This window comes from Grus americana, chromosome 24 (assembly GCF_028858705.1).
Source record: "Grus americana isolate bGruAme1 chromosome 24, bGruAme1.mat, whole genome shotgun sequence".
Lineage (NCBI taxonomy): Eukaryota > Metazoa > Chordata > Aves > Gruiformes > Gruidae > Grus > Grus americana.
Genome location: NC_072875.1, coordinates 3,723,828 through 3,744,504, shown reverse-complemented (window position 1 = coordinate 3,744,504; position 20,677 = coordinate 3,723,828). Strand labels below are relative to the sequence as shown.

The 20,677-nt window shown below is 48.7% G+C and overlaps 1 protein-coding gene and 1 long non-coding RNA gene across 4 annotated transcripts in view; one reads left to right on the top strand and one right to left on the bottom strand.

Annotated features, from left to right (window-relative positions):
* The window catches only part of LOC129196102 (uncharacterized), a 110,878-nt gene that overhangs the window by 67,063 nt on the left and 23,138 nt on the right, over positions 1-20,677 (top strand). The gene's annotated exons all lie outside the window — the stretch shown is intronic.
* The window catches only part of SORL1 (sortilin related receptor 1), a 49,825-nt gene continuing 42,445 nt past the window's right edge, over positions 13,298-20,677 (bottom strand). For 2 of the 3 annotated variants that reach the window (XM_054803003.1, XM_054803004.1), the window contains exons 39-48: positions 20,348-20,430; positions 19,988-20,084; positions 19,221-19,405; positions 18,625-18,744; positions 18,354-18,518; positions 17,381-17,555; positions 16,738-16,844; positions 15,848-16,040; positions 15,518-15,730; positions 13,298-15,166 (exon numbers count right to left, since the gene is read on the bottom strand). In XM_054803003.1, coding sequence (XP_054658978.1) covers positions 15,099-15,166; positions 15,518-15,730; positions 15,848-16,040; positions 16,738-16,844; positions 17,381-17,555; positions 18,354-18,518; positions 18,625-18,744; positions 19,221-19,405; positions 19,988-20,084; positions 20,348-20,430 — 1,406 coding nt within the window. In that variant the 3' untranslated portion in view covers positions 13,298-15,098. Of the gene's footprint in view, positions 15,167-15,517; positions 15,731-15,847; positions 16,041-16,737; positions 16,845-17,380; positions 17,556-18,353; positions 18,519-18,624; positions 18,745-19,220; positions 19,406-19,987; positions 20,085-20,347; positions 20,431-20,677 lie in introns of those variants that run through there. The other variant, XR_008574054.1, reaches the window with a different exon arrangement.

Sequence of the window (20,677 nt, the reverse complement as noted above, 5' to 3'; positions counted from 1 at the left end):
GGCATTGCCCTCAGTCTGCACTCACAAGCTGAGCTCCTGGGAAGGATTGCCCTTACGACCATACCGGCTTTCTCATTTCCAATCCGCTAGTCCTTACTACCTGCTCCTCAAAGACCGGTGATTTGGTCGGTGGCTGCGTGCTGGGGTATCTGTTGCTGGTATTCAAGGACTTCCTCCTGTTTTGTTTTTGCCCTACTATTTTCCTATATTTAGCTGGAGGACTTTAAATGATAGAGGACAAATGTAAATACCACATAGCGGCCTGCCTTTCACCGGCGAGGTCACGCACGCGGCGTTCACGCAATCACTGTGTCTCGGTAATCTCATGTTTCCGCATAACTCCGCGCCCCCCATCTGACTTTTCCATCTCAAACGACAGCGTCTGCTAACACCAGATCAGGTAAATGTAACGCCTCGGTATTGACCTAGGAGGAGAAAAATGACTTTCTAATCTGTTGAAGATGGTGTTTTCTTCTCAAATCAGCCTGTCCCCTCCTCCCTACCATCACGCAGTGCGGTAGCCAGGAAAGATGAGGTCTCAGCCCAGGTATTGCAGAGGAGCAGTTCTTTGTTAGACACAAGGTGTGGATACTGCAAAATACTTGGGAGAGCTGAGCAGGTATCTTTTAAAGGAAAAAAAGGCAGTTAATTAGCCTAAATAAACATATATTAGGGTTGAAAATATGCACAGCCAAAATGAAAGCCACATTCTGGTTCATTAAATCTGAAAAGACTTCACACATTTTAAGCCTGTAATCATATTCACAGATGCATACCCCCTTCCCAACCTTCCCCCCTCCCGCAGATTTCACACCTTGGTAATGGCTATTGTAAAAAGGAGCTGCCGATCTCAGTCGGGCGAAGGTTTGCAGCGCAGGCAGCCTGCTGCAGGGGACGGGCTGCGGGGAGCGGATGCGCGCGCGGGCAGGAAAATGACTGTTTACTGTGGCATCTATGTCAGGTCCTCGCCGCAGAGTCTGTCGTTACCAGGAGGACGCGGGCTGGCGCGGTTCAGGTGCACGGGAAGGAGGAGGAGGAGGCACGAAACCTCGGCTCGTGCTCTCCTTTCCCCACCCTGCTCCCACATCCTGCACGACCCAGGACCGCTCACTGGACCCCCTGCTTCCATCCATCCTCCCCTCCCTCCCCCGAAGGGTGGTACGTTACGGGGGAGCTAAGCTAAAGAACATATGGAAACGTCATGCGCGTGTCTATAGAAGAGGAGCGAAAATGGATGCTCTTGGGGACAATAAACATTAGCGTATCTGCACGAACGGGGCGGGGGGGAAGAATTTCAGCTATTTGCACTGCTTTTGTGGATTTTTGTCTGTGGTTTTTCACTACCGTTTGTAAAAGCAAATACATATATACACATAAAATGTATTTGAATTAGTCTGTGAAACCCAGGAGTCATTCTTTACGTGAAACTTCTGGGTTTTTTTCCAAAATGGCACAGTCAGAAAGAAAGATGTTAGGACTGCATGCCAGCAGATATTTGTAAGGAGACATTTTGAAAATCTGAAGTGATCAGTGTGAACGTTTTCAAGATGTTGGGGCTTGTTCTGGAATACCTTGGTGATTCAATGCTTTCTTCTGGTTTTAGATAAAATGAGATAAAAATTAAAATGTTTCTAGTATGTAAAATCTCACAAGCATCTTTCACCCTTTCTTTCTTTTAGTATTTTTTTTTTCTGGTTTATAAAAAAAATAAATAAATAAAATCTAGCGAAGATTTCGCTCTGCCCCAGTGTGTGTATATTATTCAGCAAGGAGCCAGCTCCCTGGTCTGCAGCTCGCTGTATTCTCTATTTTCAAGAAAGCGATCCCAAGGAATTTGATGGAATTACTCAGGAAAGTAAGAAAGCTCAGTGTAAGGTGTCTTACACAGCAAACCTGGATATCGTGGTTTCTGTGCCTGGATATCTCGATCAGTTTAAGCTGATTAGAAAAGCTTCTCGGTTCATTCTTGGGCAAGCTGGAAAATGATCCCTGCTTTGTATAATGAAGTATGTTATCTATCCTGCCCTATAATAAATCGAGATCGGGGTTGGAGGGGGATTGTCATCTGGTCTACATTAGCATTGCTCCGCTGATGTTGATGGCGCCTTGACAGTGCTCGCCAGGTGAGGATGTGGCCCATTTAGGGAGTTCCCATGGGGTTACAAAAGCAGCATTGAGGACCACGATTTCAGAGGAGGAAAGAAGCCAAGAAAGGAACAGGACAGCTTGCGGGGAATCTTAAATGACATTAATTGAAATCTTATCACTTCCTTCATCTTAAGGTGAACCCGGGGCACACTAAAGAGCAATTATCTGCCATCTTCCTTCATCTGTCCCAAGTGCAGGGAGGGGAAGAGTATATCCATCACTCTTTCTGCTCTACCTTTTTTTTTTTCTTTTTCTTTCCAGTAGACAATACGATATATTTACAGGCCTGTCACCCCTTCAAACCCCTCCTTTCACAGGAGAGCTGAACAAAAGCAGGTGAAAGCAATGGAGCCGGGAAAAGAGCGGGGATCTGGAAACTGGAACCAAGTGAAAAAATGGGGGCTTCAGCCCTCCGAGAAGCCATTAAAGGGACTTGGGTTACCACACGTCAAGGCAGCTGCCGCGGGAGGTTTCGCTGCAGGCTGGAGGGATGCGTGCTGGCAATTAACAGAGCTGACCCGGAGGCCTGGTACTCTCAAACCTGGGACATGTAGGCTGGGGGCAGCACTTGCTGGAGGCCAAGCGAGGCAGGGACTTGTTAACGGGTTGTGGAAATTGCCACAGCACCCAGCACGGGCACTGCTGGCAATTCTTTTTTTCCCCAGCTGCCCTTGTTGAGGGGGGCCGGGAGGTGAAATGGAGCCCGTGGCCTCATTTAAAACATTAGCGGGACTGTCCCCCTTCTCTTGGGCAGATGTACCTAGGAGACCCAGAAGCTGGATTGCATCCTGGTAGACCAGGAGGGAGATGGGTTCAGAAGGGAAGCTTTGCCCTGTCCTCGCATGTTTTATACCTGTTCTGCAAATGCACCGAGGACCGCAGTCCTGGGGCCGCTAACCTAGCACCCTTCCCCCATGCTAAAATCCCCACGGAAGGTTTCAAAAGCAACGTGGGCATGCAGGGTCGTGCCTGGATTCCCTTTACCTAGGGCTGATGTGTCTGAAAGCACCTGCTTGGCTGTCTGAGGTGATGGAGGACAAATCAGCTCACTCTGCAAAACATATAACCCATACTTCTGTTTAGGCAGCAGGGAGGAAATGTTATGAAGTTGTAACAGGAAATTGTGACCGAAACCTTTGAGATGTCTCAGCTAGCGGAAAGAGGAGCAGAAGGACACGGTGTGACCATAAGAGTCTAGAGAACCAGATTTCCTTGATGTTGCTCATTTTCTCATGATTCCTTGTGACTTTGGCCAGGTTGTTTAATCTCTCTGCCTCGGTTTCTCTGCTGGTGAGCAAACACAGTCCTACCTCCCGGGACATCTCGGATGCGCCGGGTTTTGCAAAGTGCTTCAAGGTCCAGAGACAGAAGGTTGCTATGTGGTCGCAGAGATCGTGCGTGGTTGATGGTTTGGAAAGCTGGGGCTGCACTGAGAAGAGCAGGGCTCGCCAGCTCACTCCTACCTTGAAAAATGTTTTGGGGTGTCAGGAATCAGCTCGAGCCCTGGGGAGGAGGGGACGCGCTTTCCTGCAGGGTGATATCTCCGCGGAGGGGGGCGGACAGGCCGTGAGCTGGTGGGCCCCTTTCCCTCTGCCCCCACCCAGGTGTTGCTCCCTGGGGAGAAGGGCTGGCAGGGCTCTGTGCGGGGCCATGGCTCGCGCCCCCCGCCTTCCCCAGCAGCCGAAAAGAGGAGCAGCGTTTTCCCCTGCGGTGCTGCGGGAGTCTGAGGGCAGCGGGAAAAGGCACTGACACCTGAAGCGCTGAGTGCAGCCCATGGCGGGGAGCCGGGATGCGAGAGGGGGCAGGTTCCAGTCAGCTGGATTTCGACTGTGTGTACAGAAACTCCAAGGCCGTGGTTGCTTTCTGACAGCAAATCGATGCTGCTGTAAACAGGAGAACAAAGGAGCTCGCAGAGGAGAGGGGGAAGGAACGAGGAAAAGGGAGAGATGGAGATCTGCTACGCAGCCAAAGCTAAAACAATGTTGGGAAAAGCTGAATTACTTCATCACCTATTCATACCCTAGCCAAAGCTGGTTGCTCGCCCGTTCCCAAGGCCATCGAGGAAGTTGTGGCCTCGAGCGGATTAGGTGTGAGGGCGAGAGCCAGGAGCGCGGGGCGGCTCGGCTGCTTCTGTGCTCGGTAGCCCCGGGCCACTCGCTGGGAGCGCGATTCGCTCCCGAGGTTTAGCAACTCTTTAATCCCCGAGCCGAGGGGCTGGATGAGGCAGACGCTGCACATGTGCAGCTGGTTAGGGCTGAGCGTGGCCCTCCCCTGTAAGGAGTCGTGTCTCATGATGGATATCACTGGCAGGGTGAATTCCCATTCATTTGTCCTGTGGCTTCAGCAGTGCAAGTGGTTTCCATGCAGATCCCACAGGAGAGAATACTGTGGAAAAATGAGGGTTTGGGAGCCAAGAGGCTGGGACTTTCTTCTTCCCAGCTCTGCAGTGAAAGAGCAGATCTAGGGCCCGGCAGGTTTAAGTTTGGGATGGGGTCTGGCTTCTGACCCGATATCGAGGTCGTGTCGATGCACGGGTTTAGAGTTTAACCCGTTGCATTAGGCTGGTGAAAGGGCTATTTAAGATAGCCCAGCTCGGAGCACCGTGCTGACCTGCGGGACAGAAGCACATGTTGCCACCAGCACTGATGGAGTTGGAACGCGGTCAGATGCTTTGCGGGTAGAACACGCCGTCGGAAGGCTCAGCTATCGTTGAAGGCAGGATTTTCTTGTTTGGTTGGGGTTTTAAGCTCATATATTTTTTTTCTGACTGTCATTGGGAAGGCCACATGGCAGAGCTTTAAGGACCGATCCTGAATGGGGAGAGGGGAGTTTGGAGCGCTCAGCTCGGTCCCTGAGTCTACCCATCTGTAAAGAATCAGCGTAACAACACTTAATATACTTCCCCAACATGGCAGTTGTGGGGCTTAATTAAACTGTGTAGAGTGCTCGGAGATCCTCAGATTAAAGGCTGTGTGTACAGCGAATTACAAAAGCAAACAACATGAAATTTTCTGTGTGTTGTGTTAGAGCTGTCTTCTCATTTACAAGAAACAAATCATTTAATGTACCTCTTACATGTAACTTGTTTATATAGGATGTGCTTATTATTGCAGTAGGAGGGAAGTCTGGTAGTTTCGATTATCGTTTTTGAATACGTAATCCACATAAGGCATAAAATTTGAATATGATGGTAAAATAGCACAAATAGGTTTTTTTAACTATATACGTGTGTGCGATTAGCCATGAGAAATGTCATCAGTTTTAATAGGCCTGAAAGATGGAGGGAGGTAAATTTAATATAGTATAAAAATAAAGGTAATCCCAGCAAAAGACAAGCGTGGAGCGGTTACTAGAGTCACCGCAGGCAGAGACAGTACATGTTTTGTGTCCAACAATAGCAGTGTACGTGACTTGAAATGCTCTTTCCTTATAAAACAAAATACCCACTGGTTTGGCTTATTAGCGCTAATCTTCAAAGGGAGAAGCAGTCCTGAGGTTCCTGGTTCAATTCATAAGTTCAGCTCTGCTCTGGCAGCGCTCGCTTGACAAAGTGCCATTGTTGCCCATGGCCGGGGCCGTGTGTGTGTGTGTGTGAGGTTTAACCTTCTGCATTTCCCCTTTTCGGCTGCACAAGGAATGCCCAAAGTCGTGCAGAAATATGTCTCTGATGTATAGTTTACATGTGAAAATGCTGCATTTGAACTTGCACTGACTCTGCTCAGAGTGGATCGGGTTAAATGGACTATTACAATGGCAGGAGCTCATCTGGAACTAATAATTTTTGAGGCCACCAAAAGTAAAAAGTATAAAAAAAAAAAAAAAAGGAGTTGGGGGAAGGAATCCTAGCGAGTTTGGTGGCCGGTGACTAAAGCTTCTGCTGCCATCTACTGCACATGGGTGGCAGCAAGGCCAGCTGGAAACAGCTCGCTTTGGACCGAATCGGCCAGAAAACAGGTTAAAGAGTGAATCATCGGTTCGGGTATGGATGGAGAGGGTTCGCAGCTCCGCACACCCCGCTTAGCCCTTTGCATGAGCGTAGCTGGGGTCTGGCTCGGGCTTTTCTCTAACCGCTGCGGAGCATCTGGTGGGTCTGTTTCAAAGGGAGCAGAACATGGTGCTTTAATTGTCGCAGGTTTTGAGCTGCGCTCGCTTTGCATTGTTGCCACTTGCTTAGGATTCACCACCACGGCAGAAGTTTTTGGCTCCGATTTGGGGGGCCGTTAACAAAATCCTCATCAATTGCATGCAAGTGGCTGCATCACAAATCACACGACAAAACCGGCGCTCGGTGACCGACATCTGTTTTGTCTCAGAAAGCGCAGCACGAAAGAGCGATGCTGGTCGGTAGCCCCACCCGCTGGAACCGGCTCAAGCATTACCGTGCTTGCCGGTCTGGCTAGACAATAAACGGAGTCTATTTATTTATGATGGCTGGACTCTAGCAGGTCATTGGCATGGTCTCCAAGGGTGATGCATTCGAATCCCTTTCTCAATTTTCTCTCTTCCATCTCTCCAGGCTGCCTTCTATTCTTTGTGCCTATTCTCCCAGGAGATCTGGTCTCGAAACAAATAGCTCACCATCGTTGTGGCTCTTGGTTGCGAGGTTAAATAAGTTTAGGAGAAAGAGTACATTTGAAATGGTGCCGATCCAAATGAATGAGCCGAAAGCGCTATTGTCTTTACCAGCTCCGAGTCGGCCATGGTAATTTCCTGGGTACATAGACATGTTGGCCATGAGTTACATATAGCTACCGCGAAGTGGAACTGGATTGAAAACGAAGCTGGTCTTGTGACTAAACACACAACTGGGAACTGGCCTCTGGGCTTCTGTTTCTGGCTTTCCAAGGGATCCCAAGAAAGCCACGGCGGGGGAAAAGGAAAGCTGTGTAATTTCAGAAAGCCAGCCTAACCCCGGTGCCGGGCCAGCAGCCCTCCAAGGGGGAGCACAGAGGGTGTTAGGAGAGGACCTGCCACGCTGCTCTCCGCTGGCAGCGCGAGCGGAGCCTTGGGAAGCTGCTTGGGGAAAGGGTGCTAAAAAAAGCGGAGATGTTTGGCGAGGTCTGTTCTCCAGGCTGCGGCACGGGGTGTACAGCTCCGAAGGCAGTGCTTGTTCTTCAGGAGCAGAAAGGGGCTGCAGCCAGCCAGCCCCTGGGCGGGGGGGATGTTCTTACCTGAATTTGGGGTTTGGGATTTGTTTCACGTAGGCTGTGGTGTCTTACAGTCAACCCTGAGTTCCCTTTATAGCAAAGAGTATCTGACCTATTTTAAGCCGAAGGGAAGCACTCTCTGAACTGCTGTGCCTCATCCTTGGCTACAGAGGGGGCCTGGAGGGACCCTCTCAGCTTGGACAAGGATGAATTCTGTCTAACGTTATATAGACATCAGGCCAGGAGGAACCTCTGACCTCTCCTCTATCTTCTTGCCATTACCCTTCAGGATCTCAGGCTCGGGGAAATACAGAATGCGCAGGCAGCCATTCTCACAGTGGGAGAAGAATGAAAAAATGTAGAAAAATGTTTGACAATGGCTTGCTCAAGCTCCAAATTCCTCTTTGGAGGGCACCGGCTTCCCTCCGCTGGCTACAGAAAGATCCAGGGAACATAAGCCTTCTCGTTTGGCCGAGCCACCCTGGGAATGTGAGGCTTGGTGATGTGAATGCTGCATCTCGTCCATCTCTACCTCAGATCCTCCATCCCTAAAATACATTCCCCTCCTGTACAGGCAGTGTCAGGCTGTAGCCAGCTTCAGGATGTATTTAATTAACTCCTGCTCAGCTTACACCCCCATTCTCCAGTCACTGACTGTTTTCCCAGCCTTCTGTCCCAAATCGCTGTCTAGTTTGTTTTTCATCACCCTCCATTGCCCTCCAAAGCAGTGGGATTCTTTCCAGCCCAACCCCACGCAGGTGCTCTTGCTGAATTTGAGGTCAGGTCCACTCCCCGCTTTGCTCTGCAGGGCCCGGGGAGAGCAAATCTGCCGGGCATCACGTGAGCCCAGCTATGAGAATTTGGGGGATGTGGGCTTCTGGATGCCTATAATTTACAGGGAAGAAATAAACCACACATCCTGGAAGAGCCCCGGACTGCCATTTTTCTTGCGTCCCACATTTGGCAGGTTGAGAGGTTTGTGGCAGGAGCCAAGACGTTGATGGTTAGCATGAATCTTTCCTTCCCACAGACTCTCTCTTCCCTCCTTAGAGCAGGGGCTGGGCTATCTGGGAGCTCTTGGCTCCTCCATCCCAAATTCCAGCTTGAGTTCTGCTGCGAAATATCCTCAGTTATTTCATCTTTCCTGCCGAGAAAGGCTAAACACAAACGTTCAGGAGTCTGGCACAAGAAACTTGGATTGCTTACTCAAAAGAGGAGCAGCGAGCCAGAACTTCAGCTGCTCTCTCTCAAGATCAGAGCGCATCTATTTTGTGAAATGCTTAACCCATGCTGGGTTTTGCAGTCTCAGCCTTGCCGCATTTCCACCTGGCTTCCCCAACCAGCAGGCAGCTCGCTAAGTCCTAGATCAGTGGATCCACATGTCCCCCCCCGCTCCGTGGTCGCTGGCCGTACACTGGAAGCAGCCCCCAGCATTATTTGTGGGAGAGAGAGAGAGAGAGATGTAGTTTCAGGCGCAGCAGAGCAAAGGGAGCCTGGATCTGGGCCTCCCGGCTGGGTTTGTGCCGTATGCCCCCACCGAAGCTCCTCCGTCAGTTGGAATCTTCCTCCTTGATGGGTTCTCATGTGTCTCATAGCGGGGAAAAATGTTTTGCGGCGGGAACGCTCACTTGGATCTCTTTCCCCTGCATAGCTGCCCGTTTTGAAGGAACGCGCGGGATAGTGGTGTCTTCTGAGACGTCTCCCCCTTTGTCAGATGTGCTCGATTTGGAGGGCGCTATGGGGAACGGGAGGTTTGGAGAAAGGCGTGAGCAATGCGATCGTGCCTAGCTGTGTTTCTCCACAAAACTCTGACTCCAGCCTGAAAGCAGCAGGGAAAAGAGCTTCCTGTGGCACGCTGGGGTTCGGATGTAAAACAAGAGACAGCTGGGGTCACAGAGAGAAAATGAAATCACGTAATGAGCAAAGCTGGGAGATTTATTTGGGAACTGCCAACACGCGCAGCAATATTTAAGATACCATTATTCGTTAGAGGTCGTGGCTTAATACCGTTCCCTAAAGCGTCTGAGAGCAGGGTATACCTATTCGCACGGGTACTAGAGCGACTCTGCGAGAAACTCTCTTACCTTTCAAGAGCTTGTTGCGTTTAGAGGCTAGACAATAAGGAAAGGTCATAAAAGCAATAAAAAGGGTGAAGATACAAAGAGCCAGGAATGAATTCCAGTGCAGGCGGGTTTCGTCTGCACCTGTGACTCTCTCCAGGCGATGGGTTTGAAGGGGAGGATCAGGCGAGGCCAGCAGGATCTTGATGTAAGAAGCCCACAGGTATCCCAGGGAAAGGTTTGCGAGTGGGACGGTGAGCAGGAGGCTGGGTCGCTCAGAGCAGTATTTCTTCAGTTCATCACAAGGTAACTTGATAAATACAGTTCTGGTGAAGGCAGTAAAGGAGCAGGGGGAAAATCTTTGCTATCCATAAAAAAATCTGCAAGTTTTGCTGGGAGGGGAGGCATAAACAGATCTCTTTTCTGCCAAGCCTTTACTCTGTCAAGGTTTTCTCAGTCACGTCGACTATTTTAAAAGAAAGTAGGTGCATGGGAATGAGGTGTAACTTCTTGTACCTCCTGGGGGGAGCACTCTATTTCAGCAACAACAGGGAAAAATCAGCTTCATTGATGAAGAAGGGGGCAACAGGGAGGACGGAATGGCTGTTCGTTAATGTTGCCTTAAGCTAAACGTTAATGAAGTGCAACACTTAAGATGCTTGTGTGCCTCAATTATGTCCACCAAGCTCACATGTTACCTTTCCAATTACATAGGCTAAAAAAATGAGGTACGTGCGAAGGGACTGCTGCCTGCTCGTTACCTCTCGCTGCGAGCAGTAATTCTGCTTGCTTTCAGCTGCTCGGGTGCCAGCCGTACTTGCAGGGCTTCAAACAGCAACAGCCAAACAGCGCAAACACGCCGCGCGGCGCGGGGGGACCGGGATTGCTGCGGAAATGGATTTTAACCGGGGAAATAACGTGCGATGCGAGCGGCGAGCGGGGCTTAGCGCTGGAGACGTCGCTCGGCAAACACGAAGCTTGGCAAGGCTCGAAACGTCGGCTGGTGTCCGAGGGTGTTGCTTACCGACTGGCGCTGACCTTGAAGGAAGGGACGGAGAACTAGCCAGATACGTGATTGCGTTGTGAATGTCAGCGGTACCTTTCTAGTAAGGACTCCGCTGCTCCTTCTGCAGGAAAATTCCGTTCTTCTGTTTCTAACCGTCCTGTCAAGTTATACAATGTATCCTGCTAACGTAAAACAGAAATCAGAAAAAAGTCTCCTTTTTATTGCATTAGGCACGCAGAGGCTAGATAATAATTTTGGAAACCAGAAATTGTTTTGTTTACCCAGTCCATTTTTTTTTTATTATCATTAAGTGGAAAAAAAAATTGACAGACAAATATTCCTTCAAAATTGTGCAATAATAACATAGCAGAAATCAGTGAATGGAAAAACAACAACAACAAAAGACACAGAGTAGCAATTCAAATGGTATAGTCTTAAACTTCACTTAAGGAGCCAGGTTAGAAGTTGACACTACCTCTAAAACACTCGTTAGAGACTGGCTGCTTGTAGGCTGCTGCGTGTTGGAAGGATTAATTATAAATGTTACAGCTAGTGCCAGTAATGAAGAAGCTCTCCGGGTCCAAGAGTAACTAACTCAATCGCACCATTTTCCTTCCAAAGTCCATTTGAAGACGACTTTAAAGTCGTTTTGGCAAACGTTATTTTGGTCCTTTCCTCAACACAGTTTTACGTTTCCGCCAGCAAATTAGCGAAGTTTGTCATCGAATGCCTCTCCGTCCCTACAAGGAGATTTCAAGCGTATGCAGATGCTAAGGCTGGAATCTGCCCTACAAATCACCCCTACGAACACAAAGGTCCCGTGGTCACGAGGCCAAAGGACGACGGCAGGGATGCTGGGAGCCAGCATTGTCACGGCACGTGCTCCCTCACGCTCCTATGCTCTCTCCTCCCCTTTCTGGCTCCTATACATCTATATGTAACGCGATCTCTATCCAAGGAAAATAAGCCTTTTTTCTTCCCCAGCGCTCAATCTGCAGCTCTCCTGCTAATGCTGCGTCAAGGTAGGAGCACGTGGAACGAGTTACGGCAGGGTTAGCTGGGGCGCGAACTTAGAGCACGCCAGCTATTCTGCAGATGAAATATCTGCGTGCGGAGCCTTCCCTTGCAGTCAACGCGACGCGTCTCACCCCTCTCTGGAACTCCTCTAGGCGTTTACCCGAGCAGCAGAGGAGCTGGAAGCTCGTGCTCCAGCTGTCTCCCGCGCGCACCCGGAGCGGGTCTGGGCTCCGCGGAGGTGGTCGCGTGCGCAGCCGTTTGATGGAGAAGGCAGTCGATGGACGAAGGAGCGATGTGATTTATTCAGGCTGAAGGGGATCGTGGTTTTGACCTCGAACGGGCGTTCAGGTCTTGAGCCTGGAGAAACGGCACCTCCTTGTCCTTTCTTGTAAAAACCACAAGCCTCACCCCCAAAAAACGCACAAAACCCCCTAGGCTAAAGCAAAACACACCTCACGGTCTAAAACCCCGCCAGATTTTCGTGTTCAACCTTAGTCTTTTGTGCAAAGAGTACCAGCAAGCATCTGCAATGAAATCTGAACTAGATGCAAACACAAATTAACTGAAGGAAGTTCCTCCTGACCATACCCCCTCGTCTCCTCATGGATCCAAACATTTCACTGGGTTGTTATGAGGTGAACCCAAGTCACCTCCCAAAAGTTAGGGTAACGAGTCATGTTACACGTCACATTGCATAAAGCTACTGAAACAAAACCAGAACAAAATATGCATCCGCATCCATGTACCGTATTTACACCAGAACCCTCCCACCCCGTGTACATCTCTGTGAACAAGATTCCGTGCTTCAAAAATTCATAAAAATATACAATTTACCCAGAACTGCATCTATCCCGCTCACTCCCCACCTGGGGCGTAGACTTCTCTCTATATAAAATACACCAGCCCTGTGAAGCTGCTTTGCTGAGAGCACAGCGGTGATTTTTTGCAATGAAGGGAAAGTTTCGGGAGGGTAGGGCGTGCCTCTGCATTACAGTACTGTCCACGGAAGGTAAATTCAGCTTTGCACAAAGCCTGCCTGCTGCAGTGCCCCCAAACCCCCTGTGCAATGCAGGGGCGACTGCAGACCGAGCACAGAGGGCTCTGTTCTGCCCACGTTGCCTTGGTGAGGCACAGGTAACGGGGAGCGGTGGGGGTTTTTGGTTTTTGGGGTTTTTTTTGATTACAACATTTTGAAATCAAACGCTTTGCTGGCAACAGACTGGGCTTTGTACGAGCGTGGCCGAGCCACGGGTACAAAGGAGCCTTTCAGAGCGGCCAGAAGTGACCTGTCCCCCTCCGAGGCATGCGACCAAGGGATTTCTGCAGGATATAAAGCGGTTACGAGGGTCCCCCTTGGCATCTCTCTTCCGGATAGAGACACGAGGTGGGCTAAATTCTACTCGAGGAGGATTTACCCTGGGGGAGTAAAGTAGTGGTATTTAATCAGTAGTAATTCTCACCAGAGAGGGACCATCGTCTGGGATACTATACTGTAGTTTTCAGTTACCTGTGCCAGAAATATTTGCTTAATAAGGAAAGGGTTTGATACTCTTTATCTCTGCTTTTAGGCTTGCTTTCCTATACCAAATCTTTATTTAAAAATCTTAAAAATTTAATCTTATTTAAATCTTTAGAATAGTTTAGCCTCTGGGTCAGATTCTGGTTTCTCTATGTAGCTGTAATTCTAGACAAATCGCTCTATACGTGCTGGGTTGATTTACTCAAAATTTTCACTCCTGCACAGCACCTGACCCACTAACAAGGTAAAATTATTGCAACTCTGCAAGCTTGCTGCTACTTATAAAAAAAAATCTGATTATAGTTTGGTCCCAGCTTTGGGGGGAAAAAACTGTCACCAGGAATGAGAACACCAGTAATTGAAAAATAGAGTTAGTATTTCTATAGAGTAACAAACCATATAGAATTTCAATTTTTTTATATGTTTTTTCTAGATGTGAAATTAAATGGATCAGTCATGTATCAAAACACGGTTGGCCTTTCATTTCATCTGTAGGAAGACTGCAATTATAACTTAATTTACACAGCAGAAATACTTTGGGTTTAAACAAAGAAAACAGCGTGACAAGACAGCGTGCTGTATTTTACTGGTGCGAAGCTTTGCATATATAGAGCACAGACAGGCGTGACCCGTGAACATCCGCTCGTGTCGTCGCTCTTGGGTTGGCAAGTAGTTGGATTCGTGGTGAGGTTCGCATTTTGCTATCACAAAAAAAGCTCGGCAGCGGTAACCAGACATTTCTACTGCTTAGCTCTGTAGCCAGTATTATGTCTACTGGAAATGTGAGATGACTAGTGATGGGAAAATAACACATATGTGTATACATGTATAATGTTACTTCTAAAGCTGAAGGTACAACTACAGCTAGTTTTAGGAAATGCTAATGAAGGAGGAACGAATCCCTGCTGTAAACTAAATGAATTTAGATTTTTCAGTAATCGCAGCTCTGTATGAGCGTGGAAAATCTGTATGCGAAGCCGTTTCCTAGCCGCGCACAGCGGAGGCTCCCCCTTCCGTCCCACCGACACAGCAGCACCTCAGAGAAGCTCCACGGAGGAAAGGTGTCCTGATTAGCTGGGAAGGGTGTCCTAAGGTCTGCGCTTTCATTTCACGTAGCGGCAAATTTTTTTCAGTGGCGTTACCGACGTAAGCTACAGATGAATTAGGCCACGCGCGGTGACGGGCGCGGTCAGCGGCTCGGTAACTGCAGGTGCCCTCTGAAAGGGGTCTGGGCGGCGGTGGGAGAGTAGGGCACGCCACGGGCTGTCGTTACTGCACGCCTGAAAGCGAGGGTTAAAACCGCAAAGCCCGGGCGCTTGCACAGCGCTGCAAGAGGATGCTGCAGCGCTGCTGCTCGGGAGCAACCCCCCTCCTGCGGGCAGAGCCCCAAAAACCCTCCTGCTAACGGGCCGTGGCGTGCCCACGCGCGAGGGTTTGCGTGACCCTCGGCAGCGCGGTTTGGTAGGGCCCGGATGCTTTTAGCTTATAGGTACGGCAGTAGGAAGCTAAACTCATACGTAAAGCATGTGCTGCGGTACCTCGACTTGGGCTCCGAGATTGCTGAAAGATCGCGTCTTTTAACCAGGGGAAAAAAATTATGTAAAAATAAGGATTTTTATTATTGTGGCAAGAACAATGATGGGGATGCCAAGATACTACTGCCTTGCAAGATAAAGTGGCACATGTTCTACACAATAATGTGTACAATGTCTGACGACTTTGGAAATCTGTTCTCAAGCAGATTTCCCAATAAATTAACACAACAAAAATACTTTCATATAAAACAAAGTCCAAAGGATTTTTTTTTTTTAAAGTAAAAGCAAAACCTTCAGGGACTATATTACTTATCTCTCTCTACATATATAATCTCCTGATTTTTTTTTTTAAATAAATTTATTCTTGTCTTAGAAAAATAAAATGAGTAGCCAATTTAGTCAACGGAAAATATCTCACAGACTTAAAAGCATGCCCAGCAAGCATAGCCTTGTAAGACTAAATTAATGTTAAATCAAAGCAATTTGTTACTAAACCAACCTAGTCTGCAATTCACAGTTGATTACTACAAAGTGTATTCTTAAATTTTTTTGGCCCATATAAAAATAACATATTGCAACTCAAAGTGCATTTTTAAAATAAACCATCAACTATTTTTATCAAATAAAATATTTACACCATTTGGTTTTTACAGTCAGAAATGCGCTTCATGCGATGACCATTGGAACATCATCTGAAAATCCAGTTATCATTGGGGCTTCGTCATCCTCATCTCCTGAAAAACAAACCCAGAGCTCTTGTTACGCCGCCCTCAGTGTTTCACAGCAAACCGGCTACTGAAGCTGGCCACAAAACCGCCCTCAAAACGAGTATATTGCGGCCTCGCTCGTCCTCTTACCTGGTTGTTAGACGTGTTATATTCAAGCTTTAACTGATCTGCATTAGAGGGAGCGGTTTAAGCGAAGCTGCTAAAAACAATTTATCCTGGGCTAGCTTTGTACTCTTGGAACAGGACCAAATCCGTGGAGGTTTTTACACCAGAAGTGGCCCAAAGCACGATGGAGAAGTTAGATCTTGCACTGATTTCACGTCCTTACGGCTGCGCGCGAAACCGGGGGCTACGTACCTAAATCATCTCCCGAGGAGAATATGGCCGAGCCCAGGCGGGAGCTGTAGTGGCTGTTTGCGAAGGCGGTGAAGCTGTTCTGCAGCCGTCGGTGCCTCATGTACAGCACCACGAACCCAATCCCGAGGGTCACCAGCAGCAGGAACAGTACCGGTACCACGATGGCAGCGACATCCGTGGATCTGCCGGTTTTTGCCGCAGAGGAGTCTTCACCTAAGGTGAGGGAGGGAGAGAAGAGCTATTAGCAACCGGTAGCACGTTTCTCTAGTGAGTTTGTCAGGCTTTCATCGGTCTCTGACAAGGAGGATGGAGAAAATGCCAGGGACTTACCAGTTCCTAGTTCGTCGTAGAGAAGTGTGGCCGGCTCACCGCACATCTGCCCGCTATACAGGCAGCTGGCCTGAACGGTGAATGAATAGTTGTGACCTATCTTCAGGTTGGAAACTTTGAAGAAGTTTTCCGTGGTGTTCCCGAGATAAGCCGTGATGTTCATCAAGCTGTCAAACATGTGAATCTCGTAACCCTGAGAGTTGCGAAAACAAAGACGCAAACCCCAAATCACTCGGCTGCAGAGGTCAAGTTTGCTCCTTCTAACAGGGCTTTGAAACTTGTTTTTCCTCCTGAATCTGGCTTTGATGAAATGCGTTGGGCTATCAGCTGGGAGAGAGCAATGTAGAGCCTGCTCCAGGCATGCCTGTCAGTGTGCGTTGACCTTGGCCGCTTCAGGGAGGAGAGAAGATTTCGGTCTGTCTGGTTCAGTCTGTTCTCAGCATCCACCCGAGACCACCGAAAACAGAGTGTCCCGTAACGATGACGGGTTTTTTTGGTATAGTTTACTACCTGCCCGGGCCCTGACAGACAACATGTCACAGATTTTTCTATCAACATCTAAATAATGACAATTCTAGGATGCTGCCAACGTGCTTCCCGGCACGGCGGGGCAGTGTGTGCTATTCCCAGTCCTTTCACACGTGACAGCTGACCTTTTCCAAGAGGATAATTACATTCCTAAAAGGTGACCGATTGGATCTATCAGCTTTAGTGCCTTCGTTGTGATACGAACTGAAATGAGCTCCGTGTGGACGGCTCATCAAGGACACTTCGGGGAGCCAGGGCGTAATGGTGTGTTTTAAAGAGTCTGTGAAAGGAGCCTTGCAGTGACTCTGCTCTGGGTTTTTCTGAAACCCTGCCTGTAGGATGGGAGAGACAGCGCGACTTACCCGGCTTTCGTTGAAATTACTTTCCTTTAATGCCAAGCTCTTCCAAAAAAGCAGAATATGGTCATTTTCTGTTATAATTTTTAAGGCGTCTGGTGCAGACAGTGGAACTGCAAATGAGAAAAAATGGCAGGCAGGTGAGGTTTTAACTCCGGTGACGTTTTTCTTTTGGCTGAGAAACAGCAAAACGCTTCTGAAACTTAGTATTTTTTAGGGATCAGCACGATGGTCTGCTTAGAAAAGGGCTATACTGGAGGAGAGGATACTGTGGCGTGTAATCTGGTAGGAATTTTTTAGTGTTTTATTACAGTAGGACCGTAACGGTACTTCATGGCGTCTACGCAGCCACACAGGTGTCCTTCCCATCTCCATCCAGGCAGGAGAAAAACTCCCCGGCTATCGTTCGAGAGGCTTCCTCTCGGCTGCTGTCCTTTCGGGGGTTTAATTTCCTTCCCTGGGAGCTGCTGGGAGGCCTCTGGGAATCGGGCTTTGGCTGCGGGAGAGGACTAAGCGATGCAGAAATGCTACCGCAGCCTGCGACCATCGACCATGGCGGGGTGGGATGGATGGTGTGCGGGACGGGCGCTGGATTCCCTCTAGCGGACAGTGCTGCAAGGACCGGCCCCAGCAATACTCTGTCCTTTACCTGTATTGATCTTCACGCTGGATTCTTTACTCATATTTCCCAGCTGAACAATCACGTGGTATTTGCCTCCCGGTTCAAGTTTCTTAATGGTGTACTCCACCGTGCTGTTCCGGGTTTTCACTTTGTAGATTTTATCTGTTTTTCTTACTAAATCTTTAACTGCGACAGCGTATAACTGGAGGGGGGAGGAAAGGCAGACACAGTAAAAGATCTTACTTTCCTGCAGACTTGCTAGCAATCTCATACAATGGCAGGACATTAGACAGGGGGGGCGAAATTTGAATTAAACCATGCCCATGCTCTACAGAAAGCCTGGGAAGTAAGATCTCAAGGCTCTTGCCAGCCTCACTGGATCCCTGCCCAAGAGCAGTATTTACAGATACAGAAAATGTGGTTACTGGAACAGAGGAGGGCAGGAGGAAAATCTCAGGTTGTATTTCTTTATGAATCACAAGGATGCAATGCAAACTCCTGCCCTGTCAAAATTTCCAGTTTTGCTGGGGAGATTTATAGCTCTAAACCTTTGCTGTTAAAAGTCTCTGGACCAGAATAGGAACGGAAAGCTTGCTGAGAAAATGACTCGCCCTCACTGGAGCGAGACCTGAGCGTACGCCAGCGTGCCAGAAAACAGAACCGGGCTTTGTTAGGGCTGTGCCGGACTCCAGGGCAAAGCCGAAGTCAGAAAGGTGTTTTAGCACATGCCTAAGTCTGCTTTCATGCTCAGTCAGCAATGGATATCCCAAATCTGACTCCTTTTAAATGCACTGTGAACGTTATAGGCCTGAGCTAACGGCCAGTAACGTGAAGAGAGGAAATGCAGGTCCCGGAGGTGTCAGCATCTTGATGACAACCATTTAGATAGAGGGTAGACCTGATCTCAGACTCAGCTCTCCATCAGCAGCTGGGGAGGGATCTGTCTTTAAGCCAGAGTTTTGCACGCAAAGGGACAGGAGAAGGCGCTGTGAGATATTACCATGTCCTGGTCGGGCGAATCGTAGGGCGATTCCCACTTAATGACTGCGAACGTCTTTCCGGTGTGCACCGAGTGGAGGTGCCGAGGGGGAAGCCGGTTGTCAGGGATCATCTTCACCACAACGTAGTCGGACGGTGGCCCTTGGTAGGGAGACATCACACGGACCTTGAAGGGATGACACAGCGGTTAATACTGTGCCTTGCACCCTTCGGTACCAAACTACAGCCCGCAGTGCAGGTAGGAGGGAGGGGGGGACAGAAAAGGAGCCTACCAGAAAGAGATACTGCTCATCCCGTTGCACGATCACAGTGACGTTGTGGGAGGTCGTGGTGGTGTTGTGAGGGCTCCTGTACAGCTCTAGGAAGGATGTGGCGTAGAAGATGCCATAGACCTGCGGAGGCAGAGCACAACGGGGATGGTACGGGTTTTGGCAAGGGCCGGAGCTCCCACCCAAACTTTCAATGGCTGTCGCTTTTTAGGGACATGATGCAAAGACCCTTTTTCCTCCGGGCACTCTCTCCTGCCCAAGTTCAGGTTCGGTCTGCCCATTCGCCTCTGCACTCCCCACCCTAAAATCCTGGGCTCGGCGCTGATAACACAGCAGTCAACTGAAAGACCACCCGAGCATCAAGCTATCTGTATTTCAGTCACTTCTGCACCGGATCAGTGGCCGAACAAATAGACAACAAAGAAGGCTTTCCTTGCTTCTGTTTAAGGGGCAGCAGGTGCTTTCCCTCATTTTTTGAGCATAAAATTTTCAGGGCCATGCAACTGAATCCCTACAAATAATCCTGTTTTAAGATTTTGCTTGTGTTTTGAGGCTCTGAGCTAGAGCTGGCTGGTGAGCAAAGAGAGTCGGTGCCTTACGACATTCCTCGGTCCGGTCCAGCTGCACTCCACCGCAGTCTGGTTGATGGCCTTGGCTTTCAGACTTGGCGATGCAGGTCTTGTCCCGCTGGTCACCACATGTACAAAAGACAGAGGGCTGTCGCCCAGCTCCGTCTTAGCCCAAGCAGAAATTTCATAGGGGGTGTGTGCTGTCAAATTTGCCACTGAGCAAGAAGAGAAACGTGCGCTATTAGGTGAAGCAGAGTACTGCGATGGCAGGGTGAGAGCACTAGGAAATGGTCAGCAGCATCAAACAATCTTAGACAGGAGCTTACCTCGCTTCGTTTGTGTTTTGATTCATTTTCAGTAATTTCCTTTATACAGAAGCACCTGGGACTGTGGTGTCTAACCTAGCCTGTGCTTTTCTGTATCGGGATGCCTTCTCCTATCTAGACTGTGCGCACGAGTGATTTTTCCGAACCAGAAAGTAACCTGATTAATAGGGACATGTACTGCAAACGAGCCTAAGAAATTGCTGACCTTTCACAGAGTAGATAAGGAACCACAAACAAAATCCTGTGTGATGAGAAAAGGCTAGTGCAGCTCTAGGGGATAAATCCCAAATCCGCTTGAAATCTCCGACTCCTAAGAAGAGAGGCCAAGGATTTGCTGGTTTGTCCTCTCAAGATTTATTCTTTCCTAAGCAGAAACTACTCACTTGCAAGAAATCCTATAGCCTTTTGTAAAAAACACTTCCGTTTGGTGTTGACTAGGAGCAGAATTTTTACACTTTGCACAGAATTTACCTTTTTGGATGGACTTTTCTCCTTCTATGATCAGAGTCCTTTTTTCCTGCCTGTGTGTATCAAATGTCCAGTAGATGTTCACAACGTAACCGCTGACCTGTCAAGCAGCAAGGGCACACAACGTGAACTATCGGTTCAGCTGGTTTTGCACGCGGTGAAAGTCTTTGCGTTGTATTTCCCATCCTAATTAAGAGAGCTGGGACGGTTGATGAGTAGTAAGAAAAGATTTGGCATGAAATAACTAGTTTCGAAAAGTAACTGCAATACTCAAGTGGGCGACAGCTCATCCCATCCAGTATTTACCATTTACCCAACGCAGACTTTTTTCTTTAGTTTCAGCAGTAAAGGCAAAAATGTTACCTTAATATTAGTAGTCATTTTTAGGCTGAAACTGATGGAATCTTCACTGAAGCTCTCGATGTGTATGACAGGTGGAGGAATGGCTGGAAGGAAAGGGAGAAACAGCTTTTACTGCAGCACAAAGAAATACAAAATCTTACCGAGGGGGGCAGGTAAAATACAGGCTTCCATTACGACAGCCATCTCTCAGACCAGGAATCCCCCATCTTTCCAGCCCCAACCTTGCCTGGCTCTAAGACACGCGCCCCTCAGAGAAGGCACTGACCTCCTGTACCTCCATCCATCTAAAAGCTGCCGTATGCGCGCCTTGCTCGGCACGGGCTGGAAGCA